Source organism: Aplidium turbinatum, chromosome 9 (assembly GCF_918807975.1).
Source record: "Aplidium turbinatum chromosome 9, kaAplTurb1.1, whole genome shotgun sequence".
NCBI lineage: Eukaryota > Metazoa > Chordata > Ascidiacea > Aplousobranchia > Polyclinidae > Aplidium > Aplidium turbinatum.
Window position 1 is genome coordinate 27,569,551 of NC_137480.1, and position 25,896 is coordinate 27,595,446.

General features: G+C 40.1%; 2 protein-coding genes across 3 annotated transcripts; both read right to left on the reverse strand.

Annotated features, from left to right (window-relative positions):
- Positions 1-302: 302 nt before the first annotated feature.
- LOC145777555 (uncharacterized) lies at positions 303-4,125 on the reverse strand. 2 transcript variants are annotated; one of them, XM_082588967.1, is made up of 5 exons: positions 2,661-4,125; positions 1,825-2,028; positions 923-1,059; positions 581-686; positions 303-419 (listed from the first exon to the last, which is right to left on the reverse strand). In XM_082588967.1, the coding sequence occupies exon 1, from the start codon at positions 4,118-4,120 to the stop codon at positions 3,062-3,064; it is 1,059 nt and encodes a 352-aa protein (XP_082445093.1). In that variant the 5' UTR covers positions 4,121-4,125; the 3' UTR covers positions 303-419; positions 581-686; positions 923-1,059; positions 1,825-2,028; positions 2,661-3,061. The 2 variants fall into 2 exon arrangements, with proteins under 2 accessions (XP_082445093.1, XP_082445094.1); XM_082588968.1 differs by having other exon boundaries at positions 2,661-4,116.
- Positions 4,126-13,383: 9,258 nt separating this feature from the next.
- Positions 13,384-21,235, reverse strand: LOC145777323 (uncharacterized). Its single transcript, XM_082588678.1, has 7 exons — positions 19,999-21,235; positions 18,423-18,582; positions 17,849-18,049; positions 17,538-17,640; positions 17,213-17,360; positions 16,713-16,793; positions 13,384-16,259 (listed from the first exon to the last, which is right to left on the reverse strand). The coding sequence occupies exons 2-7, from the start codon at positions 18,532-18,534 to the stop codon at positions 13,704-13,706; spliced, it is 3,201 nt and encodes a 1,066-aa protein (XP_082444804.1). The 5' UTR covers positions 18,535-18,582; positions 19,999-21,235; the 3' UTR covers positions 13,384-13,703.
- Positions 21,236-25,896: the final 4,661 nt, after the last annotated feature.

A 25,896-nucleotide genomic window follows, 5' to 3' on the forward strand; every position in this document is an offset into this window, starting at 1 on the left:
TATTTTCCTGTCAGAAGCACTTTAAAGTGTCAATTAAGTTGTTAATAACAACCAAGTGGTTGACATTATCGAAAAGTTTTGGTTATGACACACTCACTAGGTGGCCTGACCAACCTTTTACCGTTTTCTTCCGTTTATTTGTTCACTAAACCTTGGGAAACCCTGCACTAAACGTTTTGAAGCGATCCTGTGATATCTATCTAACCTTACAATGGTAATTGAACAACACGTGATTTCATTCACATTGTTCAAACGCTTTGGCTATGACGTATTCGCTAGGTGTCGTATGAAGAAGCGAAACATAAAACACATCTCGAATTCTGTTTTATTGATGAATAAAGTATTGGAGTGAAATGAAAGTGGTGGATAGATGTCGAATGTGATGATGAGTGATAATGATTGATAGCCCCTGTGGTTACCTGCAAAAATAAACATCGTCAAACGTGGAGAATTGTTTCAAGAGTGGTACCTATAGGCTACTGCCCCACACCTCGGATAATACAATCGGTTGTCATATCCCCGAGCAGCAAAATAAATTTAACAAAAAAAACGTCACCAACCAATGTAGCAACTCACTAACATTTTGAAAAGGCGTCAAACGTTGAAAGAAAATATTCCAGCTCGCTGAAGTTGAAAAATGAGGCGACTCTCTAACTGGTGAGGCCTCCCACATGGTTTTGAACATCCTAAAAGAAGTGAAATATCGGTTAGTTTGCATACCACTTCAATCGCAAGGAATCAATCAGACTTTAAAACTAAATGTCGTTTTTACATCACCCAAAGGGAAAAAAAGATTTGATTTAAGTTGTCACGTTAGTTGTCGTCAATTTGCAATATTCAGGAGTTATTTGTAAGTATCTCAATTTAACAAGTAGGTGAAAACAACAACTAATAATAGGAAAATCAACAAAAGAATACTTACGCGAGTCCGCTTGTCGCAATTGTTGACATGTTTTATCAGGCAGGCGTACCGCCCATACAGCTCGTCACAGAAGGGGCAAAAATCCCTCTCGCGGTGTTCCCGCATTTCACGCCTGGCTTGGTCCTCCCAATGACGTTCTGTACAAGATTGTTTCGTTTTATTGGTTTGAGGTTTGAAAAAATCTCGACTAAACCTCGATATTTAAACTCATGTCGTCGTCGTCGTTCGTATGAAGCAGAAAGTTTGTGGTCAGCCGAATGGAAGGACTTGGAGCCAACTTTTCGTCAAGTCATCTAGTGTACGGAGGCCTGTTATTCCATTGGGAGGGGAATAGGTGGGACACCCAAAGATAATGTGGTTAGCTGTTTGCTCCGTCGCACCGCACTGACAAGCAGCAGAGTCCCTTATGCCCCAGCGTGTCAAGCAAGCATTGAAGCGGCCAACTCCCGTTCTTATTCGGTTCAGTGTCACCCACTCCCTTCTCTGAAGCTCAGAACCAAGTGGGAGTGAAGAGGCAGGAGAGACATCGAATAGAACGAGGCGAGACTTTATTTTTGGCACAGTGCTCAATTCCTCGGACCAGGCATCTGACGTGCTGAAATCAGCGAGCTGGAGTTTTGCAGCATGCCTTACTAATGTTTGAGGCGTAGATGTACATAGGCTACTAAACTGATGTTCAGCAAACACTTCACAAAACAAAAGTTCACAGAAGGTTTGCAGCCTTTTGTGGACTTGCTGGGCAGAATTCCAGCAAAGCTTGTACAATGTTCACGCTGGAATCTACATTTGTTGTTGCCGGTCATCGTGCATCAACATTCAAAACCTGGCGAGTTGTCTCGGAGGGCAATGATAGCTCATCATTATGATCCTCAACTAAAACAAAATATATTGCTAACAATTACCTTGTGGTTTTCCTGCGAGGAGACTTCTTCGGGCCGCTTGTGGAAGAGAGGGCTGTGAAACGACATCTGGTGGAGACTCATTTGCAAAAGTTGGTTTTGGCAAAACGCGAAGTTTATCAGAGCAGCCGCCAACCTCACTGTTGCTATGACAGCAGGGGTGGGTTGCTTTTGGGGAATCACAGCACAGTAAAACTAGGTAGAAACCTGCGAAAAAAAGTCGCTGATATGAAACTACAGGTGGAGATAAGAGACGAACATGGATATTAAGTGCGTTGAAGGAAACCGGGCAGTGCAGTTAGAATGCGCTCCAAAATTTTGATATGGATTACCCAACTATGCTGTATTATTTATACACAGTGTCTGGGGTATTTGGCCATTTTCCTTCCATAAAATATTTATGCAAAGAAGCCATAAAAAGACAACATAAAATGCCTGAAAACAGAAAGCGCAGCAAACATCACAAACAAATAGAAATGTTGTGCATCAGTTCATTCTAAATTCGTTGCACTCTGTCGCTTATGTATGGACAATTGGACACTGAAGTAGGGGGGTTTCAAATATCATGTGCCATGTTGGGAAGGGCCAGAACAGTAGTAGTGCAATATAGGATCATAATTGCTTAGCGAAACAAAAGTGTCAGTCATGCTGACAAAAACCAAGAAAATGTGTTTCTATATGTGAATACAGTAGTCCATAGACACACCGTTTGGAGTCGGGCTCAATAGATAAACAATAAACATCTGAAATATATATTTACTTTAATACCTTTCTATTTTAAAAGTAAAAGCGGTTTAATGTCCGAGCTAGTAAAACTATCAATTAGTTTCATTGCTCACATTTAATCAACCTTAATTCGATGGAAATTTTCGTTAGCCGTGAATGTTTCCAATATTCAAACAAATTTAACTCGGACATCTTTTTACTGCGATAGATGAAGTGGTATGTTTCATGGAGAACATTCATCTTTGTGAGAATGGAGAAGATCCTGTACTAATGAAATAACACCGGACTTTCATTCGCATCAAGCGCATTAATATTTGAAAGGATCCATTCCATTTTAACATTACTGATGGAACGACCGGGTGCTTCCCCAATAAGTGCGACTGTTGGTACTTTCAAGTAGCTTCTAAAATGTAAATAATGCAATTTGCACTAACAAAGATATTATCTTAGAATTCGTGAATGTAGTCCATCCAGCATTTCAGTTCACAAGTTAAATAAGCAAGTCTAGCACTCATCAATTGAGAGTTGCTATTCTTGAGTGTATCTTCAAGTGTTTCATCAAGTGACATCTTTGTTTGAATGATTTCAAGCAGAGCTGACATGCGTAAGGTCGTTCGCCAGTGTGGATCCTGCTATGACGTGTAAGTGCAGAATAATAAAGAAACGATTTGTTGCAATCTTTACAATGATAAGGCTTAAATAATATTTTGGCTGATGTTGTCGGCTGAGGCTTGTCAAAACTGAAGTAGCTTACGGCGTCTCCACTTGTCAAGATCTTCTTCGGAAAGTCGACATCTTCAGAAAGCTCCTCCTTAACAAACGGGGTGTCACTTTCATGAAACTTCCCTTCCACACCAATACCAGGTGGCAACGAATGATCACCATCTGGTTGGAGTGTTGACTTTTTGCTGCAAGATTCACAAGATCTTGAGCGAGTAGAACCACTAAAAGTTTTTAAATGTTTCTTTAAAGGTGCTTCTGATATTGCAAGCTGCTCTTGACCACATCCTCCAGAATCACTGTCTTCTGAGTTCACTGATTCTGATGAGCAAGTCTGCAGCTCAGATGAAATTACATAATTTTCTGTGTCAATGGAGCTCAATTTACTAAGAAGTTCTGTCCCAGAGCTAAACTTTGTACAAAGACTTTCGCTGTGACAGCCAGGAGCATCTCCTTTGCCTTGGTAGTTATTGAGGCTTGCAGATAACTTGAAATCCTTTATCAATAATTTTAAAGAGTGCAACTGCTTGTGAACTGCTCCCATTTCATTGATGAAGCATCGATGCAAACTACTCAGTTTTTCTAACATTTTGCTACTTTTACAAACATCACTTTCCAGCAACTTTTTAGCAGAAACCTCTTGATGGCCGGAAGAAAAGTTATCTGCTGATGATGTTATAAACTCTAAGTCTTTGTGGCTTGTACCTTTAACTTGCGCAAATGCTGCATGGAACATGTCAAAGCACATTAAAATTGTTGTAGACAATTTTTCTCTTTCCTTTGAAATATCTTGTTGGAAAGTTGTAAGAATTTTTGACATTTGATTTTCTAGCAACCCGTCACTCATCTTCATTTCAAATCAGCACCAACACAATCAAAGTTTAGACTTAAAATTACAAACCACAGTAATTCAACACCTATATATATTATATAATATATATATATATGAAAAATGATATATATAAATAAGGATGCAGATGCAACCTATTTCGTCCCCTGAACACTTCGTCCCGGATTTCATCCACTGAAAAGATCAAGAAAAAAAATACAACAGAACCAATGTCGCTGATTGGAGTTTACGCAAACATTTTTAAACTTTCCCCTTGACTTTTTATGGTCCACCACAAAATAAGTGTGACTAACCTTAACCCGAAAGTGAGGTTTGGTTTATCAACTATTATGTCAAGATCCTTAGCATAATCAACTGTTTCGGCAACGCCGATCAGCGACTTCAGCCCTTCTGTATTTTTTCTCTTGATTGTTTCAAAAGAAAAGTTTTGAAATGTTTGCAGCAACTCCGATCAACGACTTTGGCTCTGTTGTAATTTTTTCTCGATTTTTTTTCAGTGGACGAAATAGGTTACACCCCATATATAAATAGTTATAATTTTCTTGTAATAAACACCCTCATGTCCTAGAGCTATGCAAACTAATGCCCTTCTGAGCGGTGTGTAAGCTAAACTACACTCATATCCAAATGAGGTGAAACATATCTTGGGTAGTACAGGTTTTAGCTGTTGCAGAATTGCCAAATAGCTGCATCTCAGATATATTATGTAACTTAAAACCTATGAGACCCAAAGGTTTTTGTTACAATTAACATAAACAGTGTTAATGGTACCGTACTTAGAATTTCTTCATAAATAAATCACTAGAATGGTTTCATGGAGTCAACACAAAAAAATGGGAGCTGGTATACAAGTCTTAACTTTCAACTAATCTCTAATCTAATTTATTACACTATTTGCAGGTTTTATCGATGGTTTATTTGGCAGAAACAATGCATGTTCTAGTTTGCTATGACAATATGACATGAACCTACTAGATATAATATGCTTTAATAATTTTACTTTCGGAATTCCTTTAGTAGTTCATCACCAGTTGATTTCTGTTCTATGTTTACTAGCATCGCCATCTGATGGTATTGAAGTATTTGCGGTATCAGTAACAATTTTAGCAAAAGCACCATCTAAAAATATCATTATAACCGAATGCAATGTGAAGCCATGTTCTCACAACAAAAATTCCTGATGAATAGAAATGCTGTGGAGCAAAATGGTTAGATTCCTGGTCACTCTGATCAAAAAACATTTATATATAGCCTACATTATATATATATAGCACTGAAGATGAAGACAGCATAGTTTTCGAAACGTTTGTTTCCTGGACATGAAATTACTGTCCGACTGGATTAGAAATACTTTCTAGCGTAATAAATGCTAATTTTTACTATAAGCAAAAATTAGCAATTGATGGAATTTTTAAAATTACAGAGATGTATCTGCCACAATTTATTAACAAAACTTCCAAAGTAAAACAAAGTTGTCGCTTCTACTTTTTTCTAGACCTCTGCTATGTTTGGCATAATATAAAGTACAGTATGTACGGTAGTGTACGGTATACCGTATATTGCGTTTTGTTGTGATGGTCAGAAAGTCTGCCCCGATAGCTCAGTTGGTTAGGGTTCTGGAAAGAAGAAACTTCAAAATCAAGTGGCGCCGGTTCTACTCTCGGCATGTATGTTTGAGCAATGCATACTAAGGATTGCTCTCCATTCAGCGGCATCTAATGGATGGAATAATTCCCTGCAACAAGACTTCAACAATCGGAAACTTCACTCCATGTCAATCTGGAGACCGGGATTCAAAGCCTCCACAAGTATGCGAAACTGCCAGGATTAAGCTCTGCAAGAAGCTTTCCCAGTCCGAGGATAAAGATTCAATCAATCAAATAAAAACAAACTTTCATCAACCTTGAGGTTCTACCATAGATTGAATCTACAGTTACAGTATTAGATTCTACCGTCCATCTATGATGATTCTAATTTCTACCCACTTCGGCTTTTCTGTTTAGTGTTGCCAGACCTGGCAAAACTTTAATTCAGTTGGTTTTAAATCATCTTCAGACAGACCTACTTTTGCCATTTCCAATGTAAAAAATTTTTACCCTTTTTTAAAAGCTGTTTTTACACCAATTTGTGCATAATATCTAAACAATAAAAAAAATCTTCGTTCTTGTAGATGTCTGTTGTGGCAGGTATCGGTTTTCTCCTTCCCGATACCTCGGTTGGTTAAGCTTCAACATCAAGCGCACTGGTTCGACTCTCAGGGTGTGCGCCTGAACAACACATTCTAAGGACTGCTCTCTATTCATGACCAATGAATGGAATAATTTCCCGGCCACAGCGCTTCAATCAATCAATCAATGTTTTATTTGTCAGGAACATAGGTAGGCATACATGTTTGAAATATGCAAGCAATATACACAATGCAAAAGTTACACAAGTTCCCCTACCGACAGGGAGACAACGAGACGACCATACGGTCTTCGGTCTACTAGTCAATTGCCACCCTACGGAAATGACGATTTTGCCATTTAAAATAAGGTTACAAGAGGATAATAAAATAAAACGTTCCCGCGCTTCAACATAGCCTACGCAGTAAAAAAAAACATATTATTTAAGATACGGTAACGTAGGCCTAAACTCAAAATTCCAAGAAGCAAGCAGAAACTTCACTCCAAGTGGTGAAAACGTCTGCGCGACGTTCGAAAGGACGTGGATTCAATACTGCTCCAGAGCACGCGGTTGTGTCTCAGCAAAGACACTTAATGGCAAGCCAAAATAAGTGGACCAGCGGACTCGAAGACTATGTCACTTCGCTGCTTCCTGTCGTCAGTTGTATCGCGTCTGTGAGCGCAGTGTTCTGTATGTTATCGCAATGGGCCCAAATAAAAGCATGATTATTTTCTATTATTATTACTCTGTCCTACAGTACATTCACATCTTTTCAACATCTACACCGCCGACCCGTCAACTACGGTCTCCGCAAAATACGCTCATACGCACGGCAATTCTCCATTCCACAAAGCTGTGGGATAACCTAGAACAGGGGTCCGCAAATAGTGGGTCGCGACCCAAAGTTGGGTCGAGAGACCATCCACAGTGGGTCGCAAAACAGTTTAAATTTACTATCAATATAACTTGTACGACAAAAGTAAATACAATCCTACACTCTTTGATGTGCTGAGTTTCGTACAATTTTGTACAAAAAAATGTATAGGCTACTTTCGATTGTAGTACAGTAGTCTCCGCTTATTAGGCCCACGGTTATAAAGTATAAAAGACACCTTTGAGCCAGGACATGAAAACTCTCTCAGCTTATCTCCAGAACTGGCGACTGAAACTCAGCGAAACTAAAACTGTGGCAGCAGCTTTCCACCTACATTACATAATCGGGAAGCTGATAGTGAGCTACATGTTCAAAACAATGGAAAATCTCTGTCCTTCTGCCCCGAACCAAAATATCTTGGGGTGATACTGGATAGATCGCTCACATACCACCACCACTTGGTGTCACTGCGCAAGAAACTGACATCCGGCGCTGCGCTACTCAAGCGCCTGGCAGGCTCCAGCTGGGGGCGAGGGCTGACACTTTCCGTATAGCAGCCTTAGCCCTTGTCTACTCTTCAGCAGAGCACTGTGCAGTATGCACCTGTTTGGTGTCGCAGTGCTCACTGCCACAACATCGACACTGCCATTAAAAACAACGCCCTGCGCACAGTGACCAGATGCCTGCGTCTCACACCATTGGACAATCTTCCCATTTTCGCTGGCATCCAACCCGCTGAGCTTCGTCGCGAAGAAGCCACTCTGTCTCTCGGCCGACAGGCACTGGAGCCTAACATCTTCTCCACCACAAGATCTCTGCTCCCCCAAACGAGCACCCTTATTGTCGAATGAAATCATGACACCTATTCGTGGCAACCGCTCAACTACTGATCAACAAAGCTGATGAACAAGACATCTCTGCGGCTACTTGGGCAATAGGCAGACCATAAATGGAATTCTGAATTGAAGTCAAGTACCACCAGACTTCATTTGTTCATCTTCAACGCCGACACATGCCCCATCGGCCTGACATTACAAAGACAGACATGGGTGCGCCACAACCATCTTCGTACGGCGTCGGGCTTTTCCGCTCAACCATGCACCAATGGGAAATGGCCTCTTCCTCCTCCTGTAAATGTGGTGCCGAGGAACAGACCGCAGACCACATCATCAATGACTGTTCTATCTTCAAGCCACCTAACGGAGTGGAAGGTCTGCGTGTCATGGATGATGAAACCAAAGACTGGCTGCTCTTTAGTAGCCTTCCAGTGTTGTTCGGGAACATCGTGAAATTGGGGTGGTAAAAGGACGGATCCTCGGTCCCAGAGGCTCATACAACGACGACGAAGCACACGGTTAATAGGTCCACCGGCTTATTAAGCCCAATTTAGTCCATTCCGGAATTACTGAAGGTATAGGAGAAGTAGAAAATTGTCCCCCGCTTAATAAGCCCGAAAACGTCCAGTCCCGATGTGGGCTTAATAAGCGGAGACGACCGTATTGAAATTGATATAAAAATTGCAAAATATTTTGCTCAAAATTATATGCTTCTGAAACGTTTGGGCCGCGAACATTTCGAACGATTGTTTTTTGGGTGGCACCAAAAAGTATTTGCGGACCCCTGGCCTAGAACAGGGCTTCCCAAACTTTTTTGCTCGCGACCACTTTTAATCTCCTAAAATGTTTCGCGACCCCTTACGATTAAAATGACGAACAGTGCGAAATATACAATTGTGATATTTATTGAAAAGCTTAAATCTAACAAAAACCAAAAAACAATTTACCTTTCTCAGTTCAGTTTGTTTGTATCTATTTCTGACCATAACAACGAAGCCTATGGGCAGCCTTCTGGAAACAAAACAAAAAAGCAAGCACATTTATTTAGTGTGATGGGTGTTACGGACAATTTTCACCAAATCAAACGTCATATAAAACCGTTCAGGTCTACTGAATCTTAGCGTATTACGTCATGGAATTTTTTCTAAAAAATGAGCCAATATTGCATCATCGTTCGTAAGACCTGATGAAACATTGCATCATCGCCTTTGAACACCTGTTGAGAATTGCTTCACAATGTTTCATCAGGTCTTACGAACTTATTAACTTACGTCACATTAACTGTTTACGTGAGTTTGAGATATTGCAAATTAATTATTCTGATCAATAATCATTCGTAAAATTGTTGCTTGAAAGTTAGTCGCAAATTTAACTGTTTCGCTTAGTGCTGCTAGCTGGACAAAATTTCCGTCTTTATCTAAGTAGTTTGTTGTAGTGACAAGTTTTTAGTGGTGTCTCGCGTTGCACCCCATTTTCGATAGCCGCGGGATAATTTTACAGAAATACACTTTTTGAATAGACGTTTCAGAAGAGTGTTTCTTTTTCGGTCATTACATACAGACGAACGGATCTGGGAATCTTATGTTACAGTTTTCCAACGAAGAGATCATGGTTTACCGCTGTGACCAATGGGTGTGACTCACGCCTTGGTGTGACTGCTTTCCACTTTGCCACAAAGCAAGTCCACTGGTGGCTCAGTGTTTATTGATGCAGGTCTCAAGGCGGTTTCAATGTTGTTTAGATTGGAACGGTAGGCGAAGTGAGAACCTTTCAGATAAATCATTTTGAAATTTTTGTTTCTAGATGTTCAAATTTTTGATAAACGCATCAATTTTAGATTTCAATGCAAAATATTGATGTTTCTCCTTTGTTTTCTATTGATGTTTTCTAATTCATTCATTTTTTCAAGCAAATTTGACATTTGGCATAATTCCAAAAGCTAGATGTTATTGCGAAAATGGTGGACCATGACTGAATTTTATTTTGTTGGAAAAATCACGATTTCGGTTTTCAACGTTAATTGTCTAGCCATTTAAAAGCTTTGACTTTTGAAAGCAAGTAAGCAACTTCACTTCAAGATGCAGTAACTTGATATCTTTAAGACATAACTTTCTTGGGTATAATTGGATTTCCGCAAGATGATGATGTTGTTTTTGCTAAGTTAGTTTGTTTTATTTGTTTTTGTCATTGTTTTCCTGTCGTCAAGTTATAGCCTATATATTTTGTGATTCGTGCAAGACATGGTGCGTTGCGCTTGAAATGGCTTTGCCCGTGGTAGGATTTCTTTGTGGGGTTTTCTTTGCCTGCCTTGCTCTTATTTGCTATGAGTTAAACGCATAGCCGTACGAGCCAGGGGGGCAGGGGGGGCAGCCGCCCCCCCTGTTGTTTCAAAACGTCGCGAATTCGGGCAAAATCTTGCAATTATTAGGGCAAAAATTGCTATATGAAAAGCGACAAAATTGCATGAATTAAGAAAAACTATAAATTAATATCTTTTACCTATCAAACTAAATACAGCCTCTTATTTGCACAAGAAATGTGCCGCAAAATTTTCATTGGCACACCCGTATTGATGTATTGTATTGCATGGTGATCAAACTGTAGTACGAAATGCATTTAACCAACTGCATCATGCCAATTTGGGCAGCCACCAAAATATGTCTCTAATACTTTTGTAAAACTGCCCAAATCAAAACACAAAATTAGCTGTATTCCGTAGCTAATTTTATTAATTTTCACAAATGCATCGTGTTGATTTGGGCTGCTGAAAACATGAAATTATCTGATGAAACTGATTAGGGTAGTTTGTTTATGCAACTGCCCAAATTAGCGTGAGGCAGTTTCCCCAAAATGAACAAATTCATTAATTTTTCCCATTTACACAACTGTATCGTTTAGATTTGGGCAACAAAAAATATGAAATTATCTGATCATAGTCTATTTATAAAACTGCCCAAATTGGCATGATGCAGTTGCCTCGGCATCAAAATTTACAAAGTCTTTAATTTTTTTTATGGTGTCCATAAATGCATCACCTCGATTTGGGCAACTACAAAATATGAATTTATATAAATCTGGTGAATACCGGTACTTTTATAAAACAATTCGGGTGGAGAGGTTACAGTACTTTTTCAACCATAAACAGACATAACTAAGCAACACCACAACATTTAACAAAAAATGTTATACCTGTTAAAAGTAATCATAAGGTGTTGCTTAGCTTTGTTTGGTTACTTTTATAAAAGGTTCTGCTACTATTTGGCGAAAGCCTTTTTCGGCGAGTTCCCTATTCGGCGATTTTTTGAAAATCCAACGACGCCTTCTGCAAATCCGACGATTGAACATTATTCAATATTCAGACATTGAATCAATGTAAATACAAACTGTTAGGCTAATTGGGTTCTTTGAATCCTATGTCACCGTCTATCTGTATGCAAACTTAGAATATATTAGTTATTTTTGTCATCAAATTACCTAGCCTAACTATATTTTTAGAAGTAGTGCTGCCAGACCTTTTTATTTTTTGCACTAAAATTTGTATCATCAAAACTACTTTATTTGATTGAACAAAGTTTATTTGAACAGAAGTAGTATGTCTGTGTTTTATTACATTTAATTATAATTTCTCTATTGTTATGTACTTTTCTAAATCTGCATGGTCACCCTGAGCCGGTTTCCTGCAATGTTTATTTCTCTGAGTCTTTTATGACATCACAACTGAATATTTAAGTGGGGTTGTTTTTTATTTGTGGTGTGTAAAACAATATTTGTTACTCCTACCTACCTACCTACCATGCCAAAGTGCAGAAGCATCGCAATGCACAAGCAAGGTATCTTCAAAGATAAATTCATTTGTTTTATCTTGATTACTTGGTAAGAAATTCTAGCTACCGGGTGATCAGTGGCGTAGCCAAAGGGGTGCCTTTGAGGGTTGCAACCCCCTTTGGCACACGTGTGACGTCACGAAATTGAGAATGATGCTTTCAGTCTATGCCTCTAAAACAAAGTTTGCCTAATTTTAAATAAAACATGAAAAGAGCTAGTTTTGCCATTACCAAACATTCGAATATCTCAGCTAGGAATTAGCAACAAGCAAACATAGAGACTTGTAGCTTTATTTCCGAAAAATGCCGAGGAAAACATGATCTTATTCTTTTGCTATGCCACCGGACAGCACCATTTTACAGGAATATTCATACCCACATTTTTGTTGAAAATACTCTCAGAATGCACCAAATTCAAAATAAGTTTTCAAAATTTTCTGGGGAGGCCCCCCTGACCCCCCGCCGCTGGGTGTCGCCATAAGCGTCAAAAAACTCTCCCCCATTTCAAAATTCCTGGCTACGCCACTGCTGGGGATCTTGTTATGTTAGTTTTTTACTGTTATCATGCACCGCATACATTACATTTGGGCAATTTCTATAAAAGCGTGCAAATTTACGTTTTGCCCCCCCAAAATGGTTTGGTCTCGTACGGCTATGGTTAAACGCATCAAGACGTGTTCCCCTCACGACCATCAGCACTCTTGATAACGCACCATGGCCGATCTTCATAGCAACTGTCCATACAAATCTTAAATATATCAGTTAAAGCTATGTGGGCTAATAAAGCTATAGCCTAAATTTATGTTTTTTATTTTATTTTTTTTGGAACATTTTCTTTGTTTTATTTTCCTTTTACATCTTAATTTTTCTGAAGGTGTTGCGACCGTGCCAAATTTTTTTCAACTCAATAACTTACTTTGGTCACAAGCACGTTTTAACGTTCGCGTTTTGTCGCTTCTACCTTTTTCTCGACCTTTGCTATGTTGACGTGTATTGTTTTTGATATGATGGTCAGAAATAAAAACAACTGAACTGAACAACTCATAAATTTTCAAAAATACGGGTAGTCTATTGAGTGCGCGACTCTTAATAGAGTTAATAACTGTCACAGCATCTCGCACAGAAGTGTTAATATGCAGTACCTTGTGCAAATTGGTATAGGCCTACTCTCTGCGTCCCTGAAGTTCGTTACGCGACCCCCAGTTTGGGAAACCCTGGCCTAGAAGACACCTTGAGCCATGACATGAAAACTCTCAAATCTCCAGAAATGGAGACTGAAACTCAGCAAAACCAAAACTGTGGCAGCAGTTTTCCATCTACATACCGTAACCGTTTAACCGAGAAGCTGATCGTTAGCTGAATGTAGCCTACTGAACAACCGAAAATTATTGTCCAACAAACCCGAACTAAAATACCTCGGGGTGACATTAAACAGATCGCTTCGTACCGCCACCATTTGGTGTCACTGCGCAAGAAACTCTTATCGCGTGCTGACAAAAAAGAATGGATGATTTTGCATCGCCTCGGTATTGGTCGCTTCAAGCACAACATTGCGCTGGTTGCAGCAATTGGGGGATGTCGCCCCAGTTGTAATTGTATTTAAGTGTTCAACTGTTTTAACTTACAGCACAATGAAGCACGCACCATGTCTTTATTAGGTCATAACCCAGACAGTAAATTAACCATTTTTTACATTGCGACGTTGAATCAATGTAAAAACGGTTGATTTGCTGTCAGAGAAGTAATAACACTGATAAAACCAAACCAGGCTGTCTAGTGTCTATCTTCTGGGGAAGTAAACTGGAAGTTAGTAGCTGTTCAGTTCAGTATGACGAAACCAGCTTGTGTTGGGCCAACGCCTCACAAGTGGTGCCCAAAACAAACCTCTATTTCTTCTTCACAATCAAGCACAAAGGCTGATCCTGTGATGACGTTGTGGGCGGTGGGCGTGACGTCACACAAGCAGCTGGTAGAGGAGATTGCGCTGGTTTTCGTTTCAACGTCAGTTCAAGTGGCATGTCATTGCCAGCTAGGGATGTCTCCGACGGTGGCGGGGGGTTGAGGTGGTGCTGGTGGGCACATGGGGGGGATAAAGGCCGCATTCTTTTGACTGAAGGTGAGTATTCTGTATCTGGAGGAGGGGGCAAAGTATAAGCGCGAGATGCCCAAGGACTTTTGGTACCAGCCGGAGGAGAAGCGATGGTAATCAGTTGGGAGGCTCTCAAGGAGCCCAGTGGGGGGGATCTCAAGGATCCCAGTGGGGGGGCTCTCAAGGATCCCAGTTGGGGGGCTCTCAAGGGACCCGACTTCTTGTCTTGATTTCGTTGTGAAGGCTCAATCTGGTTGGGGAATCCCCCTTTGACTGAATCCAAATGCTGATTGGTTCTTCTCTGCCCACCAGAAATTGACCTTTGACCTCGCTGGATCGACGAAAAGTCGGAAACCGGCAGAGACTGACTAAAGGTTGGATGGGTTGAAGGTTGACGCCGTGGCTGTGTTTGATTGGCTGAAACAAAGCGAGAAAGTTGGCGTTTGACCAATGAATGCTGAGTGAACTTTTGATCTGTGTATGAGCTACGTGGTTGCGTTTGATTGGCCGATGAAAAATTATACCGGGCGTGATTGGCGGAAACTTGCCTCAAGTTCTTGCTTTGATTAGTTGAAGACTGATTGGCAACCGGATAGCGAGTCAACAATTGCACAGGAGCTGGATGACGTAATGCAGGGGGGCGGTTAATGGGGTGACGTGGCACTGCGTGATTGGAAGCAGAAGTTTGAAGAACGAAACGAGGATTTTGAGGAATAACTTTCTGAGAGTTGCTGGCGTCCTTTGGAGGACGCTGATAAGTCGTCACGCTTGATTGACTGAGAGATGACCTTGGTGCAAGAATCTGATTAGGTCTTGTGTTTGTCACAGCACGATTATTCAAAGCGGCCGCGGTGGTTGATGACGTCATAACACGCCCTTGGTTTAGAGAACTGAGGTTCGATGGAGCGTTATAGGGGGCACCATAGGGGGGAGGCGGACCGCTACGTGACGATGGCGTCCCACTCTTTTTGTCAACCTTCGAGTTAGCAACTGCGGCAGCCATTTGATTGATCAATATTTCTTGGTTCCTGAGCGCCGCCACTTGTTCGATGCTACTGCGATTCCGAAGCGGGGCTTTCGCGCTCAACGCGGGCTGTTTTATTGTTGACGTCATCGGGTAAGTAATCTTCTCGTTTTGAAATATGTTGCGGGTCGGAGGAGCGTTTGTGGGTACCGCCTTCTGCACGACCAGAGACATGCTGCTGGTAGTCTTTGGAAGAATGGGGCGCTTGGTGGCCCCAGGTCGTTTGTCGTTGGGTAATATGACTTTCCCCATGCTGCGGACGGCGTCTAGCGCCACCCGGTGGACTTGGGCGTTGTTGAGGCGTTCATATTGTTTCTGCTGTGAGGATCGATCCTTGTCCGTCTCTTGCGACGTGGACTGTGAAGAAAAGTATCCGGGCCTTGGGTTTGAAGCTTGGGTGGTGAGAAGGATAAACTGACCCTGCTGTTGTGGGGCCGAGATTCGCACCGTTTCATATTTACCTTGCAAGTGATCCTGGGTGAGGGGGGGCACCCTTGTTTGAGGACATGAGGGAGAATCGTTTAAGGAGTTCATCGGAGTATTCGTTGTTGGAGCAGTTCCATGCTGTGTGGGGTTGGAAGACTTACGTCGGCTCTTGTGCTGCGTGGGGTCGAGTTGCTTTGAAATTGGCTTTTGCGTCACAAACGGCCGATTATTCTCTGTTGGCTTCTTCACCTTGGTTGGATAAATATGAGTAGGGCTTTCTACCGGAGTGGGGGGCTTACTAAGGACGGCCTCGGCAACCGGTATCTTAAGTACCGAGTAGCATTGCAAAGGTTCCGTGGGTTTCTTGTATGATTCAACTAAAACAACATCATCAACAGAGGAAGGATGTCTGTGTTTCTGAACAACTTCTTGCTTATGTGGCGGCTTCTGATTGGACGTGACATCTCTTGCTGGATTGGACAACGAGTGGAGTTGCACTTTAATCTCCTTTTCTGAATCTTCATTGGCAGATCTAATGTTGGCTTTAGCTTCATGATCAAGCGATGCTTCATTCCCATTGTTGACATCATGAGCGGCGTCTTCATCGCCCACGTCGGTTGTTTTATTTTCAGATTTCGGCTTCACGTCACTGACGACAGGGCTTTGCGGTTCCACTGTTCTCTCATCGCTGATATTCATCCGCTGCGGCAACTTGTGAGGAGGATTCAAACTTTTTGGAGACATCTGGCTGTTGAAGAACGCTTTCAGTTGTGGGGTGGCGCTCGGGAGCCGCCTCTTCTTCTGCGCCGCTACAAAGGTGTTGCCTGGAACCTGTTCGAGAACCAGTTTCCGCTTCAATGATTTCAGAGTAAATGCCCCAAAAGACAAATCCAAGGTTTGCGCCTGCAATCAATAAAACCAAAATTATTCCAAAGAAAAGCAACTTACAAATCGTCACCCGCTGCCTAATCAGTCGGCGGCATAGCCGAAGGGTGAGAACGTCTGCGCGAAGTTCGAAAGGACGTGAGCTCGGCACCGCTCCGCCAGAGCGTGCGGCTGTGTATTGACAAAGACACTTAGTCATTAAGTAACGACATGCAAATATAATGGGAGCAGCTGATTGGAAGACTAATAATGAATATGTCTTCGCTGCTTCCTGTTGTCTGTTGTATCGCATCTGTGATCGCAGTGCACTGTATGTTGTCACAAAGGACAAACCCTGCCACGTCAAATTTGCGGCTTATAATTTTGATCTAATGCTCCAAACCTGGAACAAGACAAGCGCTTAACTTTTATACAGTTATATATCTACGTCATACGACGTCATATTCAACCAAACAACCAATCACTGCTCACCACTGAACATGGAAACGTTTCCATGACGTCACTGAGGGAGAAGTTTTGAGGAAGGACATTGTCGCCGTGGAACAAAAGGATCTGAAATGTGAACAATGGGTATCAAGAGGCTGGTAACTAAAACGTCAAAATGGCAACCAGTTTCAAGAGGCAGGAAGCGCATGGAACTTTAAATATAGAAACTAAATGAGCAATTTTAGCAACGAAAGTGAAACTAGTTATGATCTCGTCTGCGTCAACTGGATGACGAATCAATTCAGTGGCTGCTCGACACCTGCCCAAACATTTAGACCGAGTCGCGGCCACTGCCCAAGGGTGGTAAAAAGCAACGACCCTCGAGCGACCCTGGAGCGGTGAAGAAGGTTCAAACGAAGAAGAATATCTCAATGTTTAAAAAGTTAGTTAAATCACGTTCAGTTTGTTTTTTGCCTTTCTTATCCAGAACAATAATTATAGCGAGGGAACAGTTACACTTCGATGAGCTTATAATGTCACCACACCTCTACTCTGTCATCTTCATTGAGTTTAATTCGAATGAATTTCTGCAAATGAAGCACTGTAGCGTCAAACGAGCATCTGATGTAGCGCTTCTGGATCGGCCGATCGAGCTCCACCCATTCCCCATCCTTGCAAAGTTTGTTTTTGATCCTGCGTGTATACAATTGGCTTGAGCACAATGACAGACGCATGGCAACAATACATCGTCATTGCAACCACTTAGCGCTGCGAAGATGACACAATCTCCAGTCAAACAACGCTCTTCCGCGTCACAATTGAGCGATAGTGCGACAATAATCAACGCAATTTGTCAAGTGCAACACTCACAAGTCGTTCTGTTTGATGGACAAGCAGACCTTGCTCCCCCCAGTCCTCGTAGCTGATTGGTCGGTGTCGCCGAGCTCCTCGGGAGTTAAAGCACCCCAAGACCCTGGAAAGCAACGTGACAATAAACTCCAAGTGACCATGGGAGATGCAATCACAGGAACTCCCGCATGGACCAACGAGGTGATCGGATGTTGAGAGATCAATCGTCACATCCGCGAACAAAACGCTGGATTGCGATGACGAAAACAACGCGACACATTATTACAGTGGAGTGAGGATGCAAGACAGCGATGGCTGGACAAGAAACTCACGCAGATCTTTGTTGTCATTCCAAAACCGCTTCCTCCGCTGCATCTCATTGTGACGTAATCCCGGGACGAGGGTGTAGACAATGTCCTGGAGCGTCTGATCGTGACGTATGTTGAGGAGGGGGCGCGTCTTGTGAATCTGACAGCGGCAAACGGGGCATGATTTATGGTCCGCTAGATGACGCACGATACAGGTACGACAAACTGGTGATAAAATAAGATTATTGTTTAATTTTCCTCCTCCTGAATGAATCGATTAGTGTGTGGATGAATAATCTCGGTCATGAAAAATCAGGGGACTTTCTTCTCAACCAGCTAATGAAACTGACAACAATTAGTCAATCTTTTGTTAACTTTTGCTGCAGCACTAAAAAGCAACTCAGCCGTAATTAGATCTGAACGCCGCGATATGAAAGATTCGGTCTGAGCTCGTTCCAAATTTTAAAATCATAATCAATCTCTCCAACTTTGAAGCGACGGTAAATATAAACAATTAATTTTGAGTAATTCTAATCACCAGCAGAATACTTAAGTTCCACGTAACACTCGGTTGTGATATGACGACACAAATACTTACAGGAATGCAGGCACTCGACAACCGTCGCGGCGTCTATCAGGTAACCACAGCACAAATGGCACGTTATGTGACTTTGAAGGTCGCGAATGCTAAACTTTACTTTCCGATTCATGTCTATACGTCACAGTGACGCAATTGGTTATGACATAATCTGAAACAGCTAAACAAGATGGCATTTAACGAGACTGATGACTTGTGAATTTCGATTAGTTTCAAGCCTTAATTCTAACACAAATGCTGCTGCGCCACTTCACCTTGAACAAGCATTGCCACGCTCAGAAGTGTAACCACAGGGACAACTAATTTGTGAGCTAAACTTGAAAACGTGGATTTTGCGATTTGCAAATTTGAACTAAAATTTTGCTCATGATTTCTGCGTTTGTATTCTTGCTTCTGATATTTTTTGTCATTTTTTAAACAATCGTTTTTTAGCATTGTTTTTATACGTAAATAAGTATTATAAAAAAAAATGTAAGAAAAGAATTAAAAAAAAAACTTTGTTTTGTGTAAACAATTCGTGAAATATTCAAACGCTAACACAGAGTTTTGATATAAAAAACGTCATCTACGAGTTATCTTCATAAAGATTAAAACTGTGCAATTAGCTCTAAATAACGTTCACAAAGCCAAATTAAAACTAACCTGAGTTTTTAAAACGCTAATAAGCAGACACTATTTTGTAATTGTGGTTTTTAATTTCACATCGCTTCATGATGAATATTGCAGATTATCGCTGGCAACATTAAAGGATTGCAAGGTAGGACAAAACAAACAAGAATCAGCAAGTAAGAAAGAGCGTTACAAAAAAAGCTTTTGAGAACTTTCTTATGAGCAGTTGGATGAATAGCGACCACGATACATACTTGGACAACTACATAATTCTAGTTGTCTAATTCCATGAATTAGAGCAAAACATTAGTAATTCTAATCTAATTTGGTAAAAACTTGTTTACTCTAGTTCTAATCTAATCTCCAGTTTTGCTAAATATTCTGGTTTTCCAACAGTGTTTTTCAGCAAATGAAAGGAAACCTCATGCAAGGAAAACACAATAAAACGATCAAGATCAAAGTGTCATTCCATCGCTTAAGTAGCGAAGTCATTAAAAACTCGATTACCTCATCAATTCACCTACATCACAATGTCTATTATGACGTAAGTGGTTTTGATGCAGTGATGGGGTAATGACACTTTGATCTAGAGTTGCCCATGAGTTGCCATATTAGCGTTTTTATCAAAATAGAAAAAGACTGCGTCAAACTAATTCTAATCTAGTTTAAATTCTACTCTAGTTTGCGAAAACTTAGCCAGCTCTACCTTTAAGTCTAGTCTAATTTATATAAACTAAATAAGCTGTAATTATAATTCTAATCTAATTTCAAAAAGTTAAAGAAATTCTGGTTGTCCAAGTCTGCCACGATGTATCGTAAGCCGCATCTGCCGTTGCGTATTTTCATCAAAGCAACAATTTTCAAAACTTTTGATCCAGACTTATGCAGCCAAAAGGAATTAATTTATGTCCTAAAAAGTTATTTCGTGCCGATTTAGTCTAAAACTACATTCTTATATTAAACTTACATCGTTTGTTCTCTGCTGGACTGACTGCTGGACTGTTGGTATAAAATTTTGGATTTTTCTGCTTTCTGTTACGTTTTTTTCTCTCTATAAATACTCCATCAAATTTAACTTCAATCAAAACTAACTTTTCCTCCACAACTTCAAACTTTGCATCAAAAATCAACTCTTCAATTAAATTTAATTAATTGAAGGCCGACATGAAAACTTGCTACCGTATCAGACAATCGGTGAGCTGTTGAATTTTCAACTTTTTTGGTTTCTGTGTCATAATGGCTGTAGGCCTACAGTAGTGGACCTGGAACTTTGATATCAAACGGGATCTCGAAAACCTCAGCTACATAAATCTAACTTTCATGAATAAGATAAAATATAAACACCCTTTTTAAAAAAGCAACACTGGAGGTTAAGATGAAAACAGCGATTAAAGCATGGCGTATTGTCAATTCTGGAAAACGCCATGTCATCGCGACTATGGCTTGCAAAAAGTGCTTCTGGATCCAATACCGAGTGAAGCTGTAACTTGTGCAACTTTCCGTCGATCATATTGGATATTTTCGTTGAAAACATGGTCCATAAAACTTTTGATCGCCAGAAAATCTTTATACTGATCTCCAAAATAGATCTTTTTTATTCAAAACCTTCCTAGAAATTCTAGAAGTCAACCAATTTTTGTGAAAGCACAAATTGAAAAACGGGTGTTCTTAGACTATCCATCTTCTCCTGCAATTTAGTTTTGCTAAAACCTTAATCAAAAATAACAATCGATAACGGCATACGAGAAGCTACTCAGCAAACTCCCATGCTTGAAACAAAATAACGACTTGTACTTGTAGCCTGTGCATTAGCAAGTCTTCAAGCCTAATTTCTTGCATCAAAAAGATAAATATTTAAACTAAAACAATTCGTTGTTGCTAACACAATACTTCCGACGATTCATTGTCAAACCGCCACAATTATTTATGACGAGATTGTTCTACTGTGAGTCATGAACCAACGCAACAAACCAACAACACATTCCAGACATGACCGTTCTAAGCCACGCGACAAGCTGTTCTCTCTCTTTCTTGCTGTTCTAAAGCTTCCTCGGAAAGACAATGCTGAGGCGAGAGCAGGTTAAATTTACTGTAGTTGAATATCTGCAACAATTTAAAGTTTCTATTCCATATTCTACATCAACAACACCTAACCTTCCACCCTGAACTGCAGCCCTCAACTGACAACATGTCTGATTGCCAGAAAGTCTTAATCATTTCCCTTCGCTCCAAAGAGAAAGGAAGAAACTTAAAATTATCGTAGGAGAAAAAGGGTACAACGTTTAGTTTGTGACGAAACAATCATTTTGGTTTTTCAATCGCTGTTCTTTCTTGTTCGTTTCACTCCCTGAAATTTATTGCTATATTGAAGATTCAGTGGAGAAGCTCCGCGCGGTGTTTGTTTCATAATAACGATGCTTTGGTTGACAGTTTTCCAATGTTATTTCCTAAGTTTACCAAAATATGCCGCTAATTTCCTGCAAAACCGAACGAGAATGCGAAGGTTCCAGGATTAATTGCTGCCATAAAAATATCGATTCCATTGCACAACGCATAATCCATGTGCCGCGTAAGGCTCGCGTGCTTGAGGACGGTCAATGCTTTCAGATAAAATCATCTTAACTTTTTCAACGTTTGCCTTGTGACATAAAATGAAATATAAAATGTTGAGCTATAATAAGAAAGATTGGATGTGGCGACCACTCTTCAGAGTTGAACAACTTGGATAGGATCTACATCATATGAGTTTCATCCTGCCAAGATATCAGCCTAGTTTACAATTTTGGTTAACCGGTTATTCGACATTTTTAGTCTTTCTGCATCAGGGAGCTTCTGTAGATTGATAATTCCGAACTTGTTTGCGACCTCACCATCATTGTTCTGTCTGCGTAAATGCGTAATAATTGTTCCTCAAAAGGAAGAATTGTTTCAATGCATTTTGCAAAACTATCCAGTTTCGTTGGAACAATCTACCAGAAGGGAGGTTTCTATTTCGATTTATTTAGGATTTCCAAGATTTGAAAGTTTAATTGTTTGGCAATTTGGCTTGAAAGTTTTTTTTTCAAGGTTTAAAAAGTTTCTAGTAGGAACTGAACAAGTGAATTCATTTCTACGAGAGGGGTTGAGGTAAATTTGTGTTGCACAATTCCTTGTTTAACTTAGTATTTCAGAGCTATAACAATATTCTATTTGTGCAAACACAAGTTTGACTTCATGTACATTATGCAACGAAGCAATAGGATTGCATGATTGCAATGTATTCACAAATTGTTGAAAAGTTATTAATTATTCTGGGTGGCATCCTTGTATCTTCACAGACTCGAATTTATTCTTTCTCACTTCCGTTTTATTTCTGGAGGTTAATTAATTGCATACAGCAAGAGAGGTAAAAACACAGTAAGTTAAAATTGGAATTTTTTACACGTTTTTTATAAACATTACTTTAATAGTTTTGCTCTACTTTTGTAATCTGTTTGTTTCTGTTTTTTTTAATGTTTTAAATACTTTGATGATATTATTGCAAGGAAATCGATTCTTACGTAATAAACGATAAGATGTAATAAATAATGAAATTTATAGGGGAAAAGTGGTTGATGCAAATTGCCGAGTGGTCAGAGCCCTGGAACGACAATCGAAAGGGCGTCGGTTCGACACCGCTCAAGAGCATGTGGCTGTGTTTTTGGCAGGTCATAGGCAAACCTGAAGGTGACACGAAGATTGGCTTCCTTGCCTTCCCGTCCACTTAATCTAAATCTTCAACTATCGGGTGTAAGCCTGGATACGACAAACAATGCAAATTAACAGAACTTCCCAACAGAGGACGATAAGGGATGACGTTGGAATTTGTAGGCTGCTTTTTCATATTTATTTGGTAAACCATGACATGGGTAAACTAAGCGTAATTAAAAATAAACAGTTCAAAATGCACTCGGTAGACTATCGACATTTTGGAATCTTTATTTTTTTATTATATTAACCAGGCGTTTCAACCTTTTTCCTCCTAAATGTAATTCCTCTATAATTTATTCAATCACTTTGACAACCCATTGGATTACAATTGTATAAAGATTTCCTTAATAATAATAGTAATAACAGCATTTATATAGCGCCACATCTACAGCGCAAACTAGGCGCTGTACATGACGTTGGTGAGAACATAGGGTTATAGGCAAATTCTTCGTAAACAATTCTTCGTATAACAATTGTTCGTAAACAGTTGTTGGTGAAATGAAATCCGTAAAAGAATTTTTCGTAAAGCATTTCTTTGTATACATCAAATCTCCATTGCATGCACGAATAAATGCTTTGGGAAGAATTGTTTTACAAAGAATTAACTTTACGAAGAATTGTTTTACGAAAAATTGCTTACGAAGAATTGCTTTACGAAGAACTGTTTACGAAGAAAACGTCGGACACCAGAAAATAGTTGTGTGGATTCTTGTACATCAAAGTAGGCTACGTATTAAAAATTACGATTCCCGATGATAATCCGATAGTCTGTGATTTTGTAAGATTGTGAGAAAACGGCGGCAACTTGTAGAACTGAAAGACAAACGTCTCAGCTAGTTGGGTCACGTTGAACGGACAGATGAAGTTCAGTTTAGTTGTTTTTATTTTTGACCATTACAGCAAAAACAATACACGTCAACATAGCAAAGGTCGAGAAAAAGGTAGAAGCGACAAAACACGAACGTTAATTAACGAAGATTATGTTGAAAGAAGAATGAGACAATTGGAAGTTGATAAAACACGAGAAAGGTTGAAAAGAAGATGAAGATGGAGATGTTGTATGATAGAAGTATGAAAATAGTGGGAGAGAAGGAGGAAGATGATGCTGACAGAGATGTGGAGGACTGCAATTTGTACAGGCGTCCTCACTTGAAATAAAGCCAGAAAATGAAGGTACCAATATCTCTTTGGTGGGCCATGGCTGCCTTGGTGTACCATATATACCTGGGTTGACCATGGTTACCTGGGAGGACCATGGTTACCTGGGAGGACCATGGCTACCTGGGTGAACCATGGCTACCTAGGTTGACCTGGGTGAGACAATATGCTAACATACTATGCTAACAACTACAAGGGAAACAGGCCAACGAAAGTTTGTCAGGGGCTTTCCATTGCCAGAACCACCTACACACAGCATCAACTCGCCTGGATCTGATTGGTATATCTCTCGCACAAATATTCTTTCTAAAATCCAAAGGCTGGACAGTGTAAAACATTGGAGTTGCATCGAGATCTTTACGACGCGCTAAAGCATGACGACATTTCCTGGATACCATTGTCTGTGTGGTGCGATAGAGAAACCAGCAGAAGATATATTTTTCATAGTCCAGTTTACTTCTTCCCAATAGAATAATTGGCCTTCACATAACGAATGACTTGACAAATTATTCTAACATGTCTCATCCTTATGCTGATCAATTCCTGCACACGGCGACGAAAATTAAAAATAGTCCAATATTTTTCTCGGTCTCATTGTGTCTTTCCGATCAGAGATAGTGCTTTTGAAATTGCGTTTGCAAACACTGGTGTGCGATCTGAAGCTAGTGGCCAATCATGGCTTCCATTCGGTGACCTATGGAAGCCACGGTAAAGATGAATTACCAATCGTTATTTACCATTAATTTGAAGTGGCATTTTACAGCTGGATGCTCTTCCAGGAACGTAGCAACTAGGGCTTGGGGAGCGCAATCACCCCACAAATAAAACAAGTTTTTAACATTATCATAACGTTTTCATTACATTCATTACATGTTGAGTGACGTTTCATTAATGTTTGGCTGCATTCGTTAGTAATATTTATAAATAACTTCTTCATTTCAAATATTAAAATATTTCTCCCCAACAGTTGCTTTAGCCTCCTTAAAACTTTCTAGTTACGCCACTGTGCCCTTTTCAACACCAACGCCGATCTGTTGCAGGGCCGCTGAGTTTATGGGGCTCAGTGAGGCTTATGGGCTGAAACTAATCATAGATGCAATACAAATCATAGATGCGTTTTATTGCAATTCAATTTTGAATTTTTTCCCTTCCAGGGCTTCAAGAGACACTGAGCCAGTGTAAAGGTAATTACATAGCTGACATTGCTGGCATAGCTATATCAGAAAGGTGTCCATCTACGAGTGCTGTGCACATCGAAATAAATGCTTTCTTTATGCAAATTAACTCTGTATTACTCACTTAATTGTTTATTACTTATTTTGTAATCATCTCAATGGAAGTTCGTATCCAATCACTTCTTGTTTTGGTCAAAATCACAAAGAATCAACAACGATTGTGACGTCTACAAACTCCACAACTACAGGAAGATAAAGAGACTCAATTTGAAATGGATCATGGAATATTTCTTTTTTATAAAACATTCCAAAAACAATGAATCCCAAATAGGATTGCAAAGCTCAAGCGAAAGCCTCGTTTGTTGTTATTAGCAACAAAAGCGTTGTGCTGCCACAAACAATGCAAAGTCATTGTGATCGCACAATGGAAGTGAGATCAAGAAGAAAGTAAACTCCGTAGACAATTTACATATCAAAACATTTGTCATGATAAAGAAAAATAGTTTGTCATATAAAGGGTAGCTGGTGACGTGACAAAGGCATCTGATGGACATTACAAGTGGTAGCTTCCCTGTAAAGGTTGCGTAGTTTGAGGAAATATTTCCTTCCCGTTGGAAAACGGAAGGTTGCATTCCTAATCTTGTTTCTCACAGTTCTTTTACTTTTGTGTGTGAGCCGTTTCAAGTTAAAACTCGAGAAAGTTCATGAAATCCATCGCCAGGATATTTTACTTTGGGTTTGCGGTACCACGATAAGGTGGAAATAGATTTCAATTAATCAGGCCACGACCGTACATTCTGGTG